The 21,221-nt window shown below is 43.5% G+C and overlaps 1 protein-coding gene across 2 annotated transcripts in view; it reads left to right on the top strand.

The window, feature by feature from the left end:
• KDM1A (lysine demethylase 1A) overlaps window positions 1–15,271 on the top strand; it is a 40,665-nt gene extending 25,394 nt beyond the window's left edge. For both annotated transcript variants that reach the window (XM_069875102.1, XM_069875101.1), the window contains 10 exons: window positions 259–349; window positions 1,037–1,171; window positions 3,134–3,207; window positions 3,874–3,985; window positions 4,373–4,505; window positions 5,262–5,449; window positions 5,899–6,013; window positions 9,127–9,254; window positions 13,025–13,171; window positions 14,310–15,271. In XM_069875102.1, coding sequence (XP_069731203.1) covers window positions 259–349; window positions 1,037–1,171; window positions 3,134–3,207; window positions 3,874–3,985; window positions 4,373–4,505; window positions 5,262–5,449; window positions 5,899–6,013; window positions 9,127–9,254; window positions 13,025–13,171; window positions 14,310–14,495 — 1,309 coding nt within the window. In that variant the 3' untranslated portion in view covers window positions 14,496–15,271. The remainder of the gene's footprint in view (window positions 1–258; window positions 350–1,036; window positions 1,172–3,133; window positions 3,208–3,873; window positions 3,986–4,372; window positions 4,506–5,261; window positions 5,450–5,898; window positions 6,014–9,126; window positions 9,255–13,024; window positions 13,172–14,309) is intronic.
• Window positions 15,272–21,221: the final 5,950 nt, after the last annotated feature.

The raw sequence follows: 21,221 nt of genomic DNA, 5'->3' as shown, positions 1-21,221 counted from the left end.
ACGTACAGCCCACTTATGCTACTTGAAAGCTAGTGGCATTTGTAATACGCTTTTAAATAATACTGGGTATCTTCAGACTCATATTTTAGCTAGGCAAATATCCCTTATTTACAGAAACCTGTGTTAATTTTCTAATATTTACTAAAATATTCCATGACATGCTTTTATTGGGTTATACTAATTACCTTATGATAATGGGTCTTCTCAATAATACGAGGGTTTTATGGTAAACTGACTCTCATTTTTCATGTTTTCCAGATTGCAGGAGAAGCATGTGAAGGATGAGCAGATTGAACACTGGAAAAAAATTGTGAAAACACAGGAGGAATTGAAAGATCTTCTTAACAAGGTAGGATAATGTCATGTAGAACAAGAGGAGAGCATTGTGTTCCTCAGAAAGTAGCAAAATGTACAAAAACTTCCATGGAGAAATATCGTGAAATTGCCATTAGTGCTGTTCTGAAACATATCTTTTCATTTAAGACCTGTCTAGAAGCACTGTTCTGAGACAGGAATCCCCATTTCTGAGGAGAACTACATAGTTCTCCTACATTAGGCAGAAGACTGTAAAACACAAAAATGGGCAAAAATAAGGAGAACACAGACATGATAAACAGTGTTGAGTTGTAGCTTCCTTTAGAGATGTCTGTAATGGCTGGGGTTTTGGTGGATTATTTTAATACGTTCACTTTCTTTATCACAAATCCTATTTGTAGTGCAGAAACAGTGTGTTTAGGCCTACTTAGAACATTTTTGGTTGTGGTAGATGACATCTTTACTTCTCCATGGAAGTTTGTCAAATAAACAGTGTCTGAGGACAGCTCTCATCTTGAGTTATTTGCAATGTATTTTGTAAGAAATCAGTATTGTGGTTTCTTCGAGGTACAGTTGCATGTAAGTTACCTCTGCCCAACCCAGGAAATTGCATGGGTATAATGGCATAGCTTGAGGTGAAGATCCATCTTGCATGAAATCTACCTTCCCTCATCTTTTTTTTTTCCTCATTTTCTCCCTTTTCCTACTCCACATGAAAAAGATGGTGAATTTAAAAGAGAAGATTAAAGAACTTCACCAGCAGTATAAAGAAGCGTCAGAAGTGAAGCCACCTCGGGATATCACCGCAGAGTTCCTTGTGAAAAGCAAACACAGAGATCTGACTGCACTTTGCAAGGTAAGGCTGACATACGTACAGCGCTGAAATCGGTGCTTCTGGGGACTTCAGAAACCAGATGAAGTCAGCCAATATAAATGTTCCCACATCTCTCGTTCTGCTCCAACGCTCTCAAGAGAATGTGATTGATGGTAACCATGGGTTTTATAACACTGATAACAGGGCTGCATTCAGTACCTTTAGGTACTTGCGGCTCATGATGGAGGGTATGAAGATGTTGAAGGCTCACTTTTAGGTATGAGTCTGTGCTGGCTCATCTCAGACAGCAATTAATATTTTGAAGGCTGAATTTCAGGTCAGACTTGGTCTTTAGTACAGCTGGGGCTCATAATAGTCTGGAAATAAAGTCTGTATTTGAAGAGAAATGCCTTTTCTGTAAGATAAGAGACAGCTTCACGAATAAAAGGTTTCTTTCTTCCAGAGGTTATCATTTACTGAGCTTGATCCTGACAAGTAAAGGAGTTAGTCCCCTCCTGGTTTATATCTGATATAGAAATACACCTTAAAAAGGAAACCTTCAGAACTGTTCTTTCTAGGATGGTGTCAGACACCATGCTAACCCAGATCAGATTGAACCGAGGTTAATTTTTCAGCTACTTCTTCAACAGCAGATCTGTACCTTTATTTGGAAGTTCAATTTGTTTGTGTATACATAAGTCATAGCTCTTCTGTTTTGTCACCAATTAACGACTTTTATGCTCTTGTGGCTATTACTGGACACTCCAAATTATTCTGCCTTGAAGAACAATGCTGCCTTTAGACCTAGTTATGTATTTTCAATTATAATAAAAACAAACTCTGAAAGCAGCTTGAATGAGGTCATGTCTTTGCCTTTTGTGTGACTGCTGCTGCTTTGGAAGTCTTTGTAAGTCTTTGTTTGATACTAGCAATAATCTTGAGAGAAAGAAGAATAGAAATAACATTTTGTGCAACATGAAAAAGCTCCAGTTCCATAGGAATGCTTAAAATACTAGGACTGTAATGAACCTTTGTGTTCTTCAGATTGGAGTGATTAAATTCCTGAAACGTGAGCATACGAATCTTTTCTGCAGTTTACTTTGGCCTTCTGGATATTTGGACAGCAAAGGCGCAAAACATGCAGAGCTAAATGTTTTAAGAAGCATAGAGTGGTTTAATTTGGAAGGGACCTTAAAGATTATCTAATTCCATCCCCCTGCTATGGGCAGGGACACCTCCCACTGGATCAGGCGGCTCAAGGCCCCACCCAGCCTGACCTTGAACACCTCCAGGGGTGGGGCAGCCACAGCTTCCTTGGGCAACCTGTTCCAGTGCCTCCCCACTTTGTGAAAACTTTCCTCCTTATGTCTAGTCTAAATCTGCCTCTGTCCAATTTAACATCCTGTGCCTTTATAAAAGTCCCTCCTCAGCTTTCTTATAGCCCCCTTCATGTACTGGAAGGCCACTGTAAGGTCTCCTTGGAGCCTTCTCTTCTCCAGGCTGAACAACCCCAACTCTCAGCCTATTCTCATATGGGAGGTGCTCCAGCCATTTGATCATCCTTGTAGCCCTCCTCTAGAACCATTCCAACAGTTCCATATCCTTCTTATGTGAGCATTCCAGAACTGGACACAATACTCCAGATGAGGCCTCACAAGAGAGAAATAGAGGGGCAGAATCACCTCCCTCGACCTGCTGGCCACACTACGTTTGATGCAGCCCAGGATACAGTTGACCTGGGCTGTGAGCGCACATTGCTGGCTCACATCAAGCTTCTCGTCAATCGGGACCCCAAGTCCTTCTCTCCAGGGCTGCTTCTAATCACGTCATCCCCCATCCTGTGTTGAAACCATGGATAAAAATAAAGAACTTGATTTAGAGTCTACTAAAATCATTAATCTTCCACTCATTTCTCTTGAGATTAGGCCTAGTGTGACGCTATCTGATGTCATTGAGTCCTTTTACATGTACCATGATTTTAATGTTAGCTTTTAATCTTACTAGGAGTATGATGAATTGGCAGAAACACAAGGGAAACTGGAAGAGAAGTTACAGGAACTTGAAGCCAATCCACCAAGGTAAAGATACAAATTATAAAAATCAGAACTTGGGAAAGTGGATTTTTTATTATTTTTTGCTGAGTTTCACAATGCTTTTTATAAAGGGATTAGGAAGCTATAAACATGGAGTGTGAGCTCCCTCAGCTTTAAAGGGGAGGAAGATGAGGTTTAGAGGGAATTTGGACAAAAATGGTGGCTCTTAGCTCAGAGGCATTTCAGTAGCAATCCTTACTTTTCCCTGGGCTTGACCTCAGGAAGCCTTTGGGATTTGCAGTCCCCATCAATACTGACAGCGTTACCAATCTTGCTGATTTTGGCAGAGTGTTCCTTTGTGCTCTGTGTGATTATACTCACTTGTTGTCTAGTTGTCTAGTTGTTGGCTTTGTATATGCTACTTCAGCCATTATTTATGTAAATTCTTATTTCTAAAGTTAAGTTTATAGCTTCACTTAGAATATTTTACATGAACTGTACCTTGAAAGTGTGAATTTGCTGGGGTTTTATATTCAGCTTCCTCTGAATGTTTGAATCAGCATCTGTTTCTGTTCTTTTTTAATTCTTATCCCTGCACTAAGGAGGGACTCTAACAAAAAAGATGGTGAATAAATTTCCAAAAGCAATGCATTTGCAACATCCACCTCTAGCAAACTAAATGTCTTTGTGTTATGTTTGGCTTTTTTGTAGTGATGTTTATCTGTCATCAAGAGACAGGCAAATACTTGACTGGCACTTTGCAAACCTGGAATTTGCTAATGCTACGCCCCTGTCTACGCTTTCCCTGAAGCACTGGGACCAGGTACCAAATTAACATGTTCGTCCAGTAACACACTACAAGCTTAAGCTGTGTTTATTTTATCCTCAGAGAAACCTCTCTGTGTTCACAGTTTCTAAACATTTCAGTGCTGCCTGCTTTTATGCAGATAATGAGCTCTTGCCTTCTTATTTGCTGATGAAATTCCAGGCAGCTTTTTGCTACTGCCCAAACAATCTCTAGTAATAGGATCTGCTGAAGTTTCCTGTGCTGCTACATGACAGAAAACAGAAGGCTTTCAAATTGATTTGATGCACTCTTTGAAAAAAGTTTTTGAAAGAATTGTGCTGTTGTGTAGAGTTGCTGAATATTTTCTGTTGGATTATGTGATTTTGTTATTAAATGGATGGGTTTTATGCATCTTCACACTAGGATGACGACTTCGAGTTCACAGGCAGTCACTTGACAGTGAGGAATGGATACTCCTGTGTGCCGGTAGCCTTGGCAGAAGGGTTGGATATTAAGTTGAACACTGCAGTTCGACAGGTTCGCTATACAGCGTCAGGTAAATGAAACCTCCTCCTCTAGAAAACCACTCTGGGGGAGTGTGATTCTGGAAATGAGATTTCAGTGTTTCTGGAAGCAGATGTGTGAAGACTGTTTTCGTAAAACCACTGCCATTATACGTTTCAGTTGGATAAACAGCCACATTTCTTACTGTGATTGATTGTGTAAGAAGAAGTTAGAGGGTTTTTTGCTTATTTCTGTGGCTGGTTTGCTGCCATCCTTTTCAGTTCTATTTACCAGTTCACAAGTCCACATTTATTGAAGCATTTGAAGTAGGAGGTCTTGGACTGCTTAAGGCTTAGTGCAACAGGGTCTGGTGTTAGATGTACAAATGAGTGTCAGATGGACTCAAAATAGGTGGAAGAAATGTCTTTTTGTTGGTCTTCAAAATTTTGGGCTCGGGAAACTGTCAGTTGGGAGACCAACTTAATAAGAGGCTCACTCTCTGCTTGCTATTTATTTATACATATATTTAAATATCATTTACTGACCTGGATGAACCTTCAGGCTTATCCCAGTGTGGCCGTTTTCAGGTGCTGTGTAAATTACATTTTTTGGAGTTGAGCCATGTGGCCAGTAACATTCACTTGCCTGCCAGTTATTAGTGTAAAAGCCTGTGTGATTGTTAGTGTAAAGCTGTCTCTGTGAACAAAATATTTTCTGATTTGGGTAAGGGTTTTTTGTGATTTCTTTAATTTTTAATCCAGTGCTTTTGCCTCCTTGCCCAGTACATGATTTTCTCTCCCTTTTCCAGGCTGTGAAGTGATAGCTGTAAATACTCGATCTACCAGCCAGACTTTCATTTACAAATGTGATGCTGTGCTCTGTACTCTTCCCTTGGGTGTGTTAAAGCAGCAGCCTCCAGCAGTGCAATTTGTGCCGCCTCTTCCTGAGTGGAAAACGTCTGCAGTGCAGCGGATGGGGTTTGGCAACCTTAACAAGGTGAGGTTGTCGCTGAGCAAACTGCAGCAGAACAGGGGCTGTAGCAGGTAGAGTCCTAAATGTGTATGGGATATGGATGATTGAACAGAGGAGGAATGTTATTTCCACTGCTGTTTTGCTGGATTTTGATGCTGGAATTTTCTGATGAACTGTAAAGACTTCTGCTTAATTGTCCACACAATTTTTAAATAGTTACATATCAGAAATAGATTGACTCGGTGTGGCTGCTGTAGCTGCTTAAGCAGCAAATTTAAGTGTGAGAGCGTAGTAACTGATGTAGTTAATTATGGAAGGCAGCATAGGTGTACGCCTTCATGTATTATAGATATCCATTATATATTTGAGGTCCTTTCTCAACCTTACCAGTGATAAGCATCAATGAGCATAATTGTCTTTATTTCTACTTTTTCTGTGGGCTCTTCCTAATTCTTGATTCTTTTTGTTTCTAGGTTGTGTTGTGTTTTGATCGTGTCTTCTGGGATCCAAGTGTCAATTTATTTGGTCACGTTGGTAGCACTACTGCAAGCAGAGGAGAACTTTTCCTGTTCTGGAATCTGTACAAAGGTAGTTGTGGTGCATGTCGTCTTTGTGTAGTTTCAGATTTAGAAAAGAGCACTTTTTAAGGTGCTGTTAGTGTTCATGTATGGATATAAGAAGATAGTATTTGTAGGGAGTCAAATGGAAGCAGGGAGCACCACTGACTTGCAAGGAATTCTGTAGTAAATCAGGACAGAACATGGATGAGTATGAGTTTCCTAATGCTGAATTCCAGGCTGCGTCTGTTAAGTTGCCGTGCTACCTGTCTACTCTGACACTTGCATTTTATAGGCTACATTTTTGTCTTGCATCCTTGTGAAGTCATGTGGTGACTTACACAGTGTTACCTTTTTTGCTTTGTTAAGCAGCTGTGTAGTTGCCACTAGTATTCTGAAAAACTTAACTTTTTTATTTGTATTGTGCTATATTAGGAAAAAAACCTAATCTAACATGCTTATGTAGTGTTTCAGGAACACAGCAAATAATGTATGTTCTGTTTGTCTAAGAGCAGTGCTGTCTTAAGTGTCTGCTTTGTCTGATGGATGTATGGAGTTCTTCAAGAAAAGGTGATTTGTCGCTGCAGCATTCCTGAATTAAAAGTTACTTCTTAGTTCATAAGTTCTTGAAAAGAAATCCTATGCTAAAGCACAAGTCAGATACTGAAATTGGAAAACAATTCCCATTACTCGTGGTGGCAGTTAACAGGATTGCACTATGCGATGTTAAAGTAGACCTGACTGAGCTTGTGAAGCTGTTATTTATTTCTGTCATATTCTGTATTTCTGTAGCCATAGTGTTTTGATCTGTACTTACAGGAGAAAGATTATTAATCCAGAAATAAAAACCCTAGAAGTATTATGGCATGCACTTTGTTAGCTCTGTGGAAATTCTTCAGAGGCCTTGCATTGGCAGAGGCCAGCTGGTCTGTGAGCAATGTTCAATGATTGGTGGTGAGTGAGGCAAAACCTAGATGCAACACCTCACCTGGGTGGGCTGCTGTAGCTTGGACAGGAACCCTCTAGGGGTTTAAATCCATTTCAGGTGATGATGGCTGCGAAAACCCATAGACTCAGGAGTGCTATGCGTGCTCCTGAGCAGCAGCCTGTGCTGTTTGTGCCTCTTGCTCCACTGTGCTGTTGGATTGTTGTCATAGCTGTAGAACCCATAAAGATGGAGAGGCTCCAGGCAGCGGAACTCCTGGCAGAAACACTCAGTATTTTCTGAAATCCACTGACATTTCAGTCTGTTTTCTTGCCTGCTTGTCATAGAGACGAGGTGAAGATGATGAGGCCTTTTCTCTGCCATAGCTTTGTGGTTGCTCAGTGATCTCTGGCCAAAACCACGTTCTCTGGTTGCTCTTTAGTATCAAGGCTCAGTAAACATTACTGCCCCGAGGACAGAATCTTTTGTGAAGCAGTGACATATTCTCACCATGCAAGAAGCTTTTTCTCAGCAGCATTTTGGTACTCGCTGCTCTGCTGTAGCCTTCTGGCTTTCTGTTTAATCCAGGTGACTGACTGGTGACATTTTCAGGTCTGGATAAATGCTTGCGAAACAGGCCTCATGCCTGGAAAGGCAGAATTCCCATAAAAACATTTTGGGACATCTGAATACAAATTTTCATGAACAAATTCACTGGAAGCTGCATTGTCACAAGAAAAAAAGTACGTTGACTCAATAATTGCTGAGAAGTTCATGGATCATATTGTGTTAAGAATGGCAAATAAGGAAAGCTGGTACTGAAATGACAAAAAAAAATTCCCAATGCCTTTGCATTGATGGGAAACCAGTTTTTTGTTATTTCCTTCAGTTGTTTAAAAGGTGAGGCTTAATCTTTCAGAAAATGGATTTGAACTAGAGGAGCAATCCTGTGTCATTTTTCTCTAATAAACAGCTTCTAGTCCTAGAGGTCTTGCGTATTGAAGAGTCTTAATCATATTTTGAGTAGTGTCATTGTCTTTGTAGTGGTAACAGCCTCACCAGTCAAACTTCTTCAGAATTTTAAAGACTTTTAGTTTTAATCAGAATACGTGATCAGGTCTTCCAGCCTGTACACAACTGGATTTCAGCCAGATTTGTTTCAAGAACAGTAGATGTATGGGGATACATGCCCGGAGTACTCCCTCTCCTCTATACCAGGATATAAGGAATTTAATAATCATTTTGGGACACTGTACAAAAGTTAAAGCCAAATTTTTAAAGATGACTTTATTTCCCGTTTCAATGTGCTCAACATCTGTTTCGGGCTACGGTGTTTCCTTTGCTAAATGTAGTTCATAAATATCTCCAGGAGGAGAAAGATCAACTGAGAGAGTTTTCATTAAGTAACTGTGCTCAGTTCCAAGTCACTTCTTGTAAATGCAATTTTCTCGCCACTCGATTATTTTGGTGGCTTTTCTGTAGTTACCGAAGATTTTTCCTGAGTCTGTGACTCTCAGAACTATGTACTCGGTCTCACCATAGCCTGTTGGAGGTGAAATGACTCATCTACTTGTCTATGTGTCCTATAATCCGATTAACCCTCTCCACCACAGCATCACATGGGTAGATGAGTTATTTGATATCTGTCCATTTGACTTTGAATTTTTCTCAGAATTGCTGCTTTTCTGGATGTGGTTCCACAGTTTGTGGTTTACACTCCACTGAGATTAATTAGTGTGAGCATGCATCGGTAAAGAAGGAATCTAGATACTTTGTGTGAATGAAGTACTTGCACAGGTGGCTTAACTGCTCTGCTGGTGTTAATTGTCCCTAAATTTTGATTGCTTGAAAGGCATTGAGGTCCCTTAATTGTAGCACAGATGATTCCAGGGGAAACTCCTTTATCAAACAAGTAATGTCTGCACTAAAGAAAACCTTTCCGCTTTTATGCAATTCCCAAATGTGTGGATTTGATTTTTAATACATCAGTTCTCTTAATAATTCTGAACAATACCGTAGCATATATTAATTCGTTTTACTTTTGGCAATTTGACATGACTGTGGAGGATTTAGGGCTGCTTTGGGGTTTATTGCGTTTTTAACTTCATACCTTAGCTGTAGAGCCATGCCTGTTCAAGTCCAGCTTGTCTGGTTAAAAAGTTGAATATATGATTTCACTAATACAGTTGTTTTTCTCTCCTTCCCTCCTTTCCCCCCAGCACCAATTTTGTTGGCCTTGGTAGCAGGAGAAGCTGCAGGGATCATGGAAAATATCAGTGACGATGTCATTGTTGGACGGTGCCTTGCCATCCTCAAAGGCATCTTTGGCAGCAGCGCGGTGCCACAGGTCAGTATGGGTACCTGCTCTGCATTTCAGAACACACTGTTGTTCTCTGTAGCTTGGCTGCAGGGTTGAGCTGTTTGGTGCCTGCACCAGTGTTTGGTGGCTCACGAGTTTGGGGAGGAGGGGTTGTTTGGTTTGGGGTTTGTTTTGGTTTTTTTTTTTTTTTTTTTGAGAAGATTGCTTCAGACCTAGGAAGACTCCACCTTTTCCAGAGTGTCAAGTACTTCAGTTAATTTTTTGCCTTTGTTTCTGGGGTTACGGCATAGCTGCCCATGGCTAGCGGCAGCCCAGCTCAGATACTCCCTGCCACGGTCTGCCCCTTCTCTAAATATAGTAAAGCTCTGGACCAGTGAACTCCACAGAGAAAATGGTTTAGCTGGAAAATAACTGAAGGAGGAGGAAAGGAGTAAAGGCAATCCTTAAATATTACTCAAAAAAAAGACTTGTGCACTTAGGACATTGATTTGAAAAGTCTTGCAACTGTTCAGCCTGCAGTGTGTGAGACTTGGTTGAATACTTGGTCTGTTCTCTGAGCAGTTCTTACAAGTGGCGTTGGTTGTACGTAAACAGCTTTTCTCCACTGGGGTTTCTGTATGGTACAGTAGCAGGAAAACCACATGGTATATAGCATTCTTCTGTGAGCATTTGGCTGGGCATGAACTGGAGTGTTTACTTGCTTAGTATTTCACATGAGGAATAGATTCACTTCATTTGTCTTTCTTGTACAATGGTTGTAGAGGTCTTCTTGAACCCAGCTTTATCATCCCCAGTATCCTCCTGTTTTCTGCACGATGGACAGATCCTCACAGCTGACTATAAGCATGGACTTCTAGTTAATGACTGGATCTCATATTCTGAAAATAGTCAGTTGAACCTCTGAGGCTGGAGAGTGCAGGAGAAGGAAGCTCCAGGCTTGCCTTTCTGATAAATCCACAGCTCCTTCTCTGAACTTGCAGAAAACAATTTCACTTCCTAATGGGATCCCTCTCTGAGAGGAGCTTTGAGACTCCTCTGTCTACAGGTGCTGTAGAAATCATGCAATGTGTAGAAATCATTCTGGAGTGAACCAAGAGCCAAGTGTTCTACTGCAGCTACTTTCTAGTTGCATTTTCAAGTGGAAAAAAAAAGCACACTAGCAAATAGCAGAATCTGGAGAAGTAAGGTTTCTGCTGTAAATAAATATAACATTTAGAGAATTTATTTGAACTCTTAAAATATTTCAGTGCATTAAATTATGATCTCCTGGTATGGAATGACTCCATATCTGGTCAGGCATTCAAAGGAGAAAGCAGTTCTCTGTTGTGATAATTGAGATCTCTCAGTGAGCCTCTGTTTCGTGTATTCACAGTTCGGGTCCTTACGTACTGTGAACACTTGGTAGTGGAGAGGTTTGCTCAAGTCTGCCTTGTGGGCTGACATTTATCATCCAGATAAACTGCGTCTCGCCTGTTGGATTGGATGAACTCCTCTGTAAATAAAGTGGAGCTTTCTGTGCAAGTGCAGCGCCTTTATTTGTTCAAAAGAGAGAAGTAGAAGAGTTAAACAAAAGCAACACTTTATTTGAATGTGAGACATCCTCCTCATTCCTGTGCTGCTGCTTGTTCCTGTCATACTTTCTCATTCTGGTTTGACTTCCATTTCCCAAAGCTAGCTGTGACCACTTTTCCCCACAGCTGTTCTTCAGCACACGGAAACTTTTCCAGCCTTTCTGTGCAGCTGACCTGTGTGAGCCTCCTGTCCTCTGCTGAGGAGGATTCCCATTCTGTACCACTTCTGCTGCAGTACATGTAGTACATGTTTTATCCTCTAGCCACCCTCCTCCCCGTTCAGTGGGAATCCTAATTGCAGCCTTTGCTTGTCAGGATGAAAATAAAAGCCGGCTCATGTATGTGGTGTGTGGCACGTGAGTACTGCAGCTGCTGTTACGACTGGTGCAGTCTCCAAACTGGGGAACCAGTGCTTCCATATTCTGCCCTGCGTTGTATCTGGGTTGGCCGTAGCTGCAAAACCAACACGGTGAAGGAAAATTTCTCTCTGGCTTTATTTCCTGTTAGATGGCAATGCTTCATGTGATTACTAGAGAGAATTAAGAAATTCATGAAATACCTTAAAGACACAGGTGAGATAACATGCAGGGCTGTCACAGTGGTCTCCATCCAAGAGAGATGGCAATGTGAGGTTACTTTTTTCCCGGGAAGCAGTCTGTGAGGGCTTGGATCATCACTCCGTTTCTTACCTTTGGGATAAAAAAGTGCTGGAAATTATGGTGAGGGATTTTCTCAATTAAGTCATCAAACCATATTGGGAAATGTGGTCTCCAGGCCCCTGGAGAATTACACCTCAATACGTGGCCCCAGTCCTCTGTGGCCTTTTCACAGACTCAGCAGAAGGCATCAAATTAGTCCTGCTGAGGCCAGCCTCAGGGACACCGTCTCTGATCTGTTGGTGCTGGGGTCCAGGAGACTTTCCTTGCTAAGTTGTGATATGGTGCCTGCTGGAACAGATAATGCCCTCACTAGATAGACCCTCTTGCTCTTCGTTGGTGGGAAAGTCTGTTCAATCAGGAGCAATTCCATTAAATACCTTCATGCCCAGGAACAGGAGATGGGGTTCTTGTCTTGATGTTTGTATTTTTACAGGGTATGATTTCTGTTAAAACTCAGTTATGCATTTGGACCGAGTCTGTGCTGGTTTCAGATTCACACCCATCCCTTTTCAGTGTTTGCCTGTGAGGTGAAGAAGCTGTCCTGTGGTCTCAACTGCAGTTAGGCCTCAGTGTGATGCTGTTTTGAATCCCAGTGATGCTCCCACTTCTGCATCTTTCAGTGGAGTAACTTTAATCATGACCATTACCTTGGCAAACCAGATGGGTTGGAGAAGTGCAGGTGCCCGTGCAGGTGCCCTTCATGCAGTCATTTGCCCAGATGAGCTACAGACCATACATAGGTCTATAACATAGATCAGAAGAGACATTAAGATGAGCTGGGGGTGGAAGGAAGTGAAGGAATAGAAAGTGTGTGTTGTCATTTTGTCCATGAAGGGAGAAGTAATGGTGTGTGCAGCTGACAGCAGAGTCTGAGTTCCAGTGCAGAAGCTGTGTGCAGTGGGTTCTGGTAATATCCTGGAAAGAATTAAGGTACTGCCACCAAGCCACCATAGAATCATAGAATAACCAGGTTGGAAGAGACCCACCGGATCATCGAGTCCAACCGTTCCTATCAAACACTAAACCATTCCCCTTAGCACCTCGTCCACCCGTGCCTTAAACCCCTCCAGGGAAGGTGACTCAACCCCCTCCCTGGGCAGCCTCTGCCAGTGCCCAATGACCCTTTCTGTGAAGAATTTTTTCCTAATGTCCAGCCTGAACCTCCCCTGGCGGAGCTTGAGGCCATTCCCTCTTGTCCTGTCCCCTGTCACTTGGCAGAAGAGGCCAGCACCCTCCTCTCTACAACCTCCTTTCAGGTAGTTGTAGAGAGCAATGAGGTCTCCCCTGAGCCTCCTCTTCTCCAGGCTAAACACCCCCAGCTCTCTCAGGCGCTACTCGTAAGACCTGCTCTCCAGCCCCCTCACCAGCTTTGTTGCTCTTCTTCTCTGCTCTGCTCTTCTAACGAAAGACAAGTTATTTACCTTAGTGTGTGCTGTCACTTGGAATTCCGCCATTAACGTAGCCTGAGGACTTTGTGTCTTTTATTCTTGCAGTTTGCACCTTTTGTATCTTGCACTGACTGTAGAACTTGCACTGTGTCACAACTGAAGTTTCTGTCTTGTCTCAGCCTAAAGAGACTGTGGTGTCCCGCTGGCGTGCTGACCCGTGGGCGCGGGGATCGTACTCCTACGTAGCAGCTGGATCATCTGGGAATGATTATGATTTGATGGCTCAGCCGATTACTCCAGGGCCAGCCATTCCAGGTGCTCCACAGGTGAGAGATGCCTCTGTTCAATTTAGAAAAACCTCAGAACGGGATGGTTTTTCTAAGTTTTTTGCATACATGTCTAAACACAAGTATAGATAAATGGTATCTTCTGATGAATTACTAGAACCTGTGAAATAATTCAGTTTTCCATTCATCATTTCTGCCTTCCCAGGTTTGGTGTTATTTGATTGTTAGAAAAAGAGTTGGTTTATTCAAAAAGTCCATTTGATAATGTCTGAACAGAGTTGTAACATTATACATGTACTGTTTCAAACTTCGTATTTATGTTGTCCATCACCATATTTAAGGGAGTTGTAGTGATTTGGAAGAGGGTGAATGCCAGAGTGAGAGGAAAAGGAATCAAAAGGTCTCTGCCAAACTGGAGCAGAAACAATAAAGTATAAGTCATCCCCAGTTCACTTAGTGAGGATGAAGTTTTAAAAGCACTAGCCATTCCAAAAGCACTGGCAGAGAAAGATGTCTGGCTTTGGCTTTAATTATGTCATTTTTCTAGTGATGCAAGTCATTAATAAACAGAGCTATTGATAAAGCGATTCTCTGCACAGTACATAATAGGGAAGTTTGGTTTTCTCCTACTTTTTATGACACTGTCATAGTTGGTTTAGGTCTCAGTTTGAAGAGAAACTGCTAATTTACATGAATTGCTAAAGTTTTTGTTTGCTCGCTGTCTTGGAGTCTGGATCTCAGGACCAGAAACATCGTAGTACTTAAATATATGTAACAATTTGGCTGTATGGTTGTAGAGACAATATTCAAATGCTTTTTTGGTGTACAGCTGGGGACACTACTCTGCCCTGCGTATCTGGGTCTGAAAGGGCTGTTTTTCAAGTAGAGCATTATTGTCTTTGTATCAAAGTAAGAATATTGGCAAATAATTGGAAAATATATCCTTACGTTTACAGTCGTTACGAACATAAAGTTTCCTGTGAAATGAGAGACTTTCTTGGTAATTTGTAGGACAGGTTGAAGTATTTCTGACATAGACAGTCTTTTGTGCGTCACCTTCCTGTTGGTGGAGACTGGAGTAGGATTAGAGGACTCTGAGCATTCTTTTGAACATATTTGTTTGCTGCAGAATCTGAACAAATGTGAACAAACCATAACACTATTCTGTTTCACCCAGCCGATTCCTCGCCTGTTCTTTGCGGGAGAACATACAATTCGCAACTACCCTGCCACTGTTCATGGTGCTTTGCTGAGCGGACTGAGAGAAGCTGGCCGCATTGCTGACCAGTTCCTTGGGGCCATGTACACTTTGCCCCGCCAGCCAACGCCCGGGGTGCCTCCACAACAAGCAACCAGCATGTGAGAGAAGTAGAAGGTATCAATACGGAAGAGGAGCGATGAGACCACCTTGCCAGTGTTGTGGACTTCAGGATGAAGATCTTCACGTAGTCTGTAGCAGTGTCTGCTGGAAGGACTCAGCCAAGAGTGATGGAGAAATGCATCAGTTAGAACTACCTTACAGAAACATACCTGACGGTGGCTTGGCATCCTTCTACAAAACCTCTTAGAGCTGTTTGAGGTGTCAGTGGACACAGGATCCTTTCCTACCAAGCCGGGCAGGGACTTTTTTGACTCTGCAGATCCCTTTTGAACTCAAGCATATAGCAGGAGGTTTTTTAGGGTTTTTCTACCTGTCTGTGTATTTCAAGTTGGTGATTGCACAAGGCCCTCTAGGAGCTGTAGTGTAGCGTAGAATTTATGTAAAGTTCTTTGTTTTTTCTATTGTTTCATTTTGAAGAATAATATTTTTTGATGAATTCTATCCATGTCTGGAATTAGAATTTGGTGCAACTTTTTCCCTACCAGTAGCAGCAAAACGCGACCCTCCAAAATGGTTTGTTGGCTACTGTACTGTTTGCATCCTGCTTTAGAAATAAAGCTGGTGTTGCTAAGAGTGCTAAGCATACTGCTTATTAAATACTTTCAACAAAAGAAATCATCAGAATTGGATATTTGTAAAAGTTAAAAACTGGAAAAATTACTAACATTCGTTTAGGTAGAAGCAGAGTTGCTTCAACAGCGAGCAAGGTGGAAGGACCAAGTCTCTTACCATGTGTCGATGGACACTCTGGGTACCTGGTGATTTCATTTCTCTTAAGCTTGTGAGATGATGTTGCAGCTACCGTTGTTATGCTTCTGAACTCACTTTGGTTTTGCTGCTTTTCCAGACATTTTCCTTCCTATTAATTCAGTGCATGGAGCTTTCCTTTCATTGTACAGAGCAACCTTATTTCAGCATTCAGTTCCTTTTTCCTTCTCCTTTCCCTGTTTAGCATTAGACTTTTCTCATTTCTTCCGTCTTTTCTCATCCTCTTTCTACAATTTATTTCACTCTCGTCTAACCATGGTGTCTACTTACCCTGTTTTTTCTCCTGTTCAGTTTTCCTGTTCTCACTCTGACCCTATGCCTCTACATGTGCAGTCTGTCCCAACTTCCTTCTGTCTTTGCATCTGCAGTTCTTCTAGAGGACTGGTGCTCCCTCTGGTTCCATGTTTATCCCACTGCAGCTGCATTGCCCACAGTTCCTGAAGAAAATACACACACAGACTTTACTGCAGCACCTGGTTGTCGATAGCTCTGTTGGTTTTGGCCACAGACTCTCCATCTTTCAGCGTCATTGCTTTTACTGTGTTTTTGTGTCTACTTCTTAGTAGCTGGGGATCATTCTTCCTCCTCAGTCTGTTATCTTCTGGGCTAAGAAAGTGCTGCCTTCCCCATGGCAAGTGCTGTTGCTACTCAAGTCCTGTTTTCTCAGCAGCACTGCTGGTCCTTGTTTTCCCTTCAGGGGATGAGATAGATGTTGGGCAGGTTGGTCTGCTGCCAGTGGTGGAGTGGGGCAGGAACTGAATATCTGGCAGGACATGGAGGGCGTGTGTCCAGAGGGTGATGGAGAGTGAGCAGAGTGATTTGAGATTTAAAACTCGCTGCCTTATGTTTGGGTAAAGGCCTGTCAGCACCACTGTCCAGAGAAATCCTGTTCCAGGAGAGGTGTGATGGGCCTTCAAAATCCACCACAGCTGATCTGGTCTCTTGGCTGGTCTGGCTGAAATGGGAAAAGTATTTGAGAAGTAGAATAAAAGTCTAGAGAGAGTACAAAGAGCAGCCTCCAGTACCAGGTAAGTTGGGGAGGGGCTCTTGATCAGGGAGCGCAGGGACAGGATGAGGGGAACAGTTTTAAGCTGAAAGAGGGGAGATTTAGATAAGATCTTAGGAAGAAATGTTTTCCTGTGAGGGTGGGGGAGGCCCTGGCCCAGGTTGCCCAGAGCGGCGGTGGCTGCCCCATCCCTGGAGGGGTTCAAGGCCAGGTTGGATGGGGCTTGGAGCCCCTGATCCAGTGGGAGGTGTCCTTGCCCATGGCAGGGGTGGAACTGGATGGGCTTTGAGGTCCCTTCCAACACAAACCATTCCATGATTCTGTGAATCAGAGTGCTGTGTTCTGTAGCTGGGGTTCCAGCCTCTCTGGGTCTCTGGATTTGTGGAGTGGTTTGCTGTTGGGATTGGTGATGGTGCTGTGTCTCACTCTGAGGGTTGTCATCCCGCTTACTCTTACACCGTGGGCCCACTGGAAAATAAAATAGTCAAATGATGTCTTTTCCAGACAAATATCAAGCTACTTCTGCATCAGCTGTTTTATGTTGTTTTCAGCTTCTTTGTTATACTATATATTTGTTCTGACCGGGACTTAGCTGGTTTCATAGCAGATAATGCTGTCAGACAGCACTCAGTGGTTTGTCAACGACAGTCGAATGCAAACAGACTTTCTCTGGCTGTTGCAGTTGATGTGGCTCAGCAGGGACAACCTTTCACCTGACAACTGACTGACCTTCATTCTCTTTTCAAAGGCATCTGAAAACTATGGTGGCCACTGGAAGAAGGTGGAGATGAAGCGCTGATAGTTCCCAACCTTTTTGAAGGTGTGCAAGGAGCTGGTGGGTGTTGGCTGATGCTAGTGATGGGCATGAGCAAAGGAATGGGAATGACAGGAAGGAGACTAGGAGGCCCTGTGACTTGACGTAGCTTGTTCATTACTTTCAGAGTCTTCACTGGAAGATGACGACCATCATCTGTGGATGGCTGCACCCTGCCCTCTCAGTTATCTCTGGGAACTCTGGGCTTGTTCCTCAGCTGGTCCCTGCTAAGCAGCCATTGTAGGTACTGGAGAGTGAACACTCGGAATGCTGTCAGCTCCTGGGGTGGTTGCAGCTCAATGAGGACACATCTACAACTGTGCTGTTGCCTTGCTAGACCATTCAGAGCTGCTGTGCTGCAGCTCCTGCTGAAGACAGCCCAGTTTCTCATGGTCAATGGTGTTGGTTGCACACTAAGAGAGGGGAGCCATTGAAAGTGGTGACCTTGTAGCAACAGATGAGGAGAAGACTGAGGTACTCAACAACTTTATTTTGCCTCAGACTTCACTGACAACTGCTCCTCTCACCCCTTTTAGGTCAAGGGACAACAAGATGGTGACCAGGGGGGTAAACCTCCTTCCACAGTAGAGGAGTATCATGTTCATGACTGCCTGAGGAACCTGAGCATATAGAAGTCCATGGGAGCTGATGAGATGCATCCCAGAGTCCTGAGGGAACTGGCAGATGTGGTTGCCAAGCCACTCTCCATGATATTTGTAAAGTCATTGCAATCAGTAGAAGTCCCTGGTGACTGGAAGAAGGGTAATGTACCTGTTTTAAAAAAGGGTAGAAAAGACGACCCTGAGAACTACTGATCTGTCCCCCTCGCCTCTGTGCCTGGGAAGATCATGGAACAGATCCTCCTAGAAGCTCTGCTAAAGCACATGGAGGTGATTAATGGCAGCCAGCACGGCTTCACCAGGGGCAAATGCTGTATGATGAACTTAGTGGCTTTCTATGATGGGGTAACCACAGAAGTGGACGCGGATAAACCAACAGATGTGTGATCTATTTGGACATCTGTAAAGCCTTTGACATGGTCCCCCACAGCATCCTTCTCTCTAAATTGGCGAGATACGGATTTGATGGGTGGACTATTCAGTGGACAAGAAACTGGTTGGATGGTCGTATTCAGAGGGTAGCGGTCAATGGCTCAAAGTCCAGATGGAGATCTGTGACTAGTGGTGTCCCTTGGGGGTCTGTACTGTTGGGGATTGGTGCCGTTTAATATGTCCAGAAATTATATAGACAGCAAGACTGAGTGCACCTTCAGCAAGTCTGCAGATGACACCAAGCTGAGTGATGTAGTTGCCACATCAAAAGGACAGGATGTCATCCAGAGGGACCTGGTCAGGCTGGAGAAGTGGGTCTGAGAGAACCTCATGAAATTCAATAAGGCTAAGTGCAAGGTCCTACACCTGGGTCAGGGCAATTCCCTGTTTCAATAAAGGATGGGGGATGATGTGGTTGAGAGCAGCCCTGCGGAGGCTGGGGGATCAGTGATGAGAAGCTAGACATGAGCTGGCACTGTGCACTCACAGCCCAGAAGGCCAACCATATCCTGGGCTGCATCAAAAGAAGCGTGGCCAGCAGGTTGAGGGGGGTGATTCTGCCCCTCTATTCTTCTCTTTTGAGATCTCATCTGGAGTGTTGTGTGCAGTTCTGGGATCCTCAACATAAGAAGGATATGGAACTGTTGGAATGGGTCCAGAGGAGTCTACAAAGATGATCCCAGGGCTGGAGCACCTCCCATAGGAGGACAGGCTGAGGGAGTTGGGCTTGTTCAGCCTGGGGAAGAGAAGGCTCTGGGGAGACCTTAGAGTGACATTCCAGTACCTGAAGGGGGCTACAAGAAAGCCGGAGAGGGACTGTTTACAAACGCTTGCAGTGATAGGATTAGGGGAATGGGTATAAACTGGAGAGGGGCAGACGTAAGAAAGAATTTCTTCACTATGAGAGCGGTGAAGCACTGAACAGGTTGCCCAGGGAAGTTGTGGCTGCCCCATCCCTGGAGGTGTTCAAGGCCAGGTTGGATGGGCCTTGGGCAGCCTGATCCAGTGGGAGGTGTCCCTGCCCACGGCAGGGGGGTTGGAACTAGATTATCTTTAAAGTCCCTTCCAACCCAAACTATTCTGTGATTCTATATCTGGATCATAAATCCAGAGGAACAACTTTGCTGGAGGTGCTTCAGTTTCCTTTGTTATTATGAATCTTGATCTGACTAGGTCTCTTGCTTGACTTCTAACAAAGTTCAGCTGTGGGTCCACAAGGTGCTCGGGGGCCATCATACAGTCTTTAAGCCATGAAGTGTTTCTATAAAGTGAGGCAACTAAACTTAATTGATTTGTCTACTGCAGATTCCATATAAAGGTGCTAACAATTCCCCGAGTTACTTTTGCGTAAAATGTTTACTGAATGAGAATTACATGCCCAGGGCTGGTTTGTTTTCAAATTTGTTGCTTTCACCAATTGGGTTTTTTTGTGATTTCCAATGCATCTGATTTCTGAAGGTGCAATTTTTCGTTCATTTGGAAGAAATATTGACACTTAAAGGCAGTGCTTCCATTGATATTCTTACCCTTAGCACTTGGATAGTACAGAACTCTTGGCTTGCAGACGTCCTGCTCTGGCTAGTACAGTATTAGGTGGATAAATACCCAAAACCCTCACAAGTTGTCACCTTTCAAAAGAGAGTCATTTCCCCTTTTATTACTTGTGCATAGAACTTGGAGAATGTGTCTTATCCAAACAGCAGATTACCTTAAAATTATATTTTGCAAGCTTTGCCAATTTTATGAAGTGTGGGTTGTATTGTTAGAGATCCTGCAGGGCTGAAGACCCCATCCATTGCTTCCAGTTGCTAATGGGCATCAGGTTAATGTGGTGGTTAGGAATTCCCTGGAAAACTTCAACCACAGAGACTGAGAATAAAACAAAATATCCAATGCAAATATTCACATCAGGAATGTGACTCAGGCTTTGCACTTTGGTGTGTGCAGCGTCATAGAATCATAGAATGGTTTGAGTTGGAAGGGACCTCAAGGTCCATCCAGTTCCACCCCTGCCATGGGCAGGGACACCTCCCACTGGATCAGGGGCTCCAAGCCCCATCCAACCTGGCCTTGGACACCCCCAGGGACGGGGCAGCCACCACTGCTCTGGGCAACCTGGGCCAGGGCCTCCCCATCCTCACAGCAAGACATTTCTTCCTAAGCTCTCCTCTCAGTATCCCCTCTTTCATCACATCCTTACACCCCCACAAAGATACAAGGCAGAGTAGCTAACTAAATTCTCAGTACAGCATGGCTCTTCACCATTTCCAGCCAACCCATGACTGTGGTGATGTGGTACTGAGAGCCTTTCAGTCTTACAAGTGTGACCATGCTCAAAGAAACAAAGCAGACACGTTTTCAGGGTAGCTGTAAGTTAGCTTTTCTCTGTCTTTCCCAGTGAGTTTGTGCGGAGGCTGGTGCCTCAACTGGACTTGCCTTAGTGATGTTGTTAGTCTTGCACAGATAGAGTAATTGTTGTAGCTTCTCATCCAAATATTGTCAGGTTTATACATGTTTCATAAAATAACAAGCAAAAAAAAAAAAAGCAGCAGGGTGACTTTTCCGCAATCACCCAGAGGTGCAGTTGAGCCACAGAAATCCCTTGTCACGTATTGAAGTGTTAGAGGTGAACTTGGCTACACAAGTGCAAATTTCAGACCACTGCCAGACAAAAGATGTGCAAAGACGTTCCATGGAATATTTTGCAGAAGGAATTCTGATCTTGTTCAAAACGCCTGCTCAGAGTGGAGTTCATCTCACCCAGCCGTGTGCACCTCCTCTGTGCTCGCAGTCCAGGCTCCCTCCAGCAGCACTTCTCCAGAGGAACTCATAATTGCTGTGCCCGAATGATTTCAGGAACTGTGAGTTCTGGACTCAAAGTATCTACATGCGAATCTTTTACTGTTACGTGGCTGATTGTGCCACACTCGCAGACCTCAGGCATTGTTCGTGCAGTTCTGTCCTGTCAGCTCAAGGATCTGCTGGAGACTCTTTCTGTTTACCTCTTCTGTGTTCCTGATGCAGCTCACAGCTTTCCACTCACTGAGAAACTGGTTTGGTATACCCTG

This window comes from Phaenicophaeus curvirostris, chromosome 23, assembly GCF_032191515.1.
Source record: "Phaenicophaeus curvirostris isolate KB17595 chromosome 23, BPBGC_Pcur_1.0, whole genome shotgun sequence".
In the NCBI taxonomy this organism is placed as follows: Eukaryota; Metazoa; Chordata; class Aves; order Cuculiformes; family Cuculidae; genus Phaenicophaeus; species Phaenicophaeus curvirostris.
This window is presented reverse-complemented; position numbering and strand designations above follow the sequence as displayed.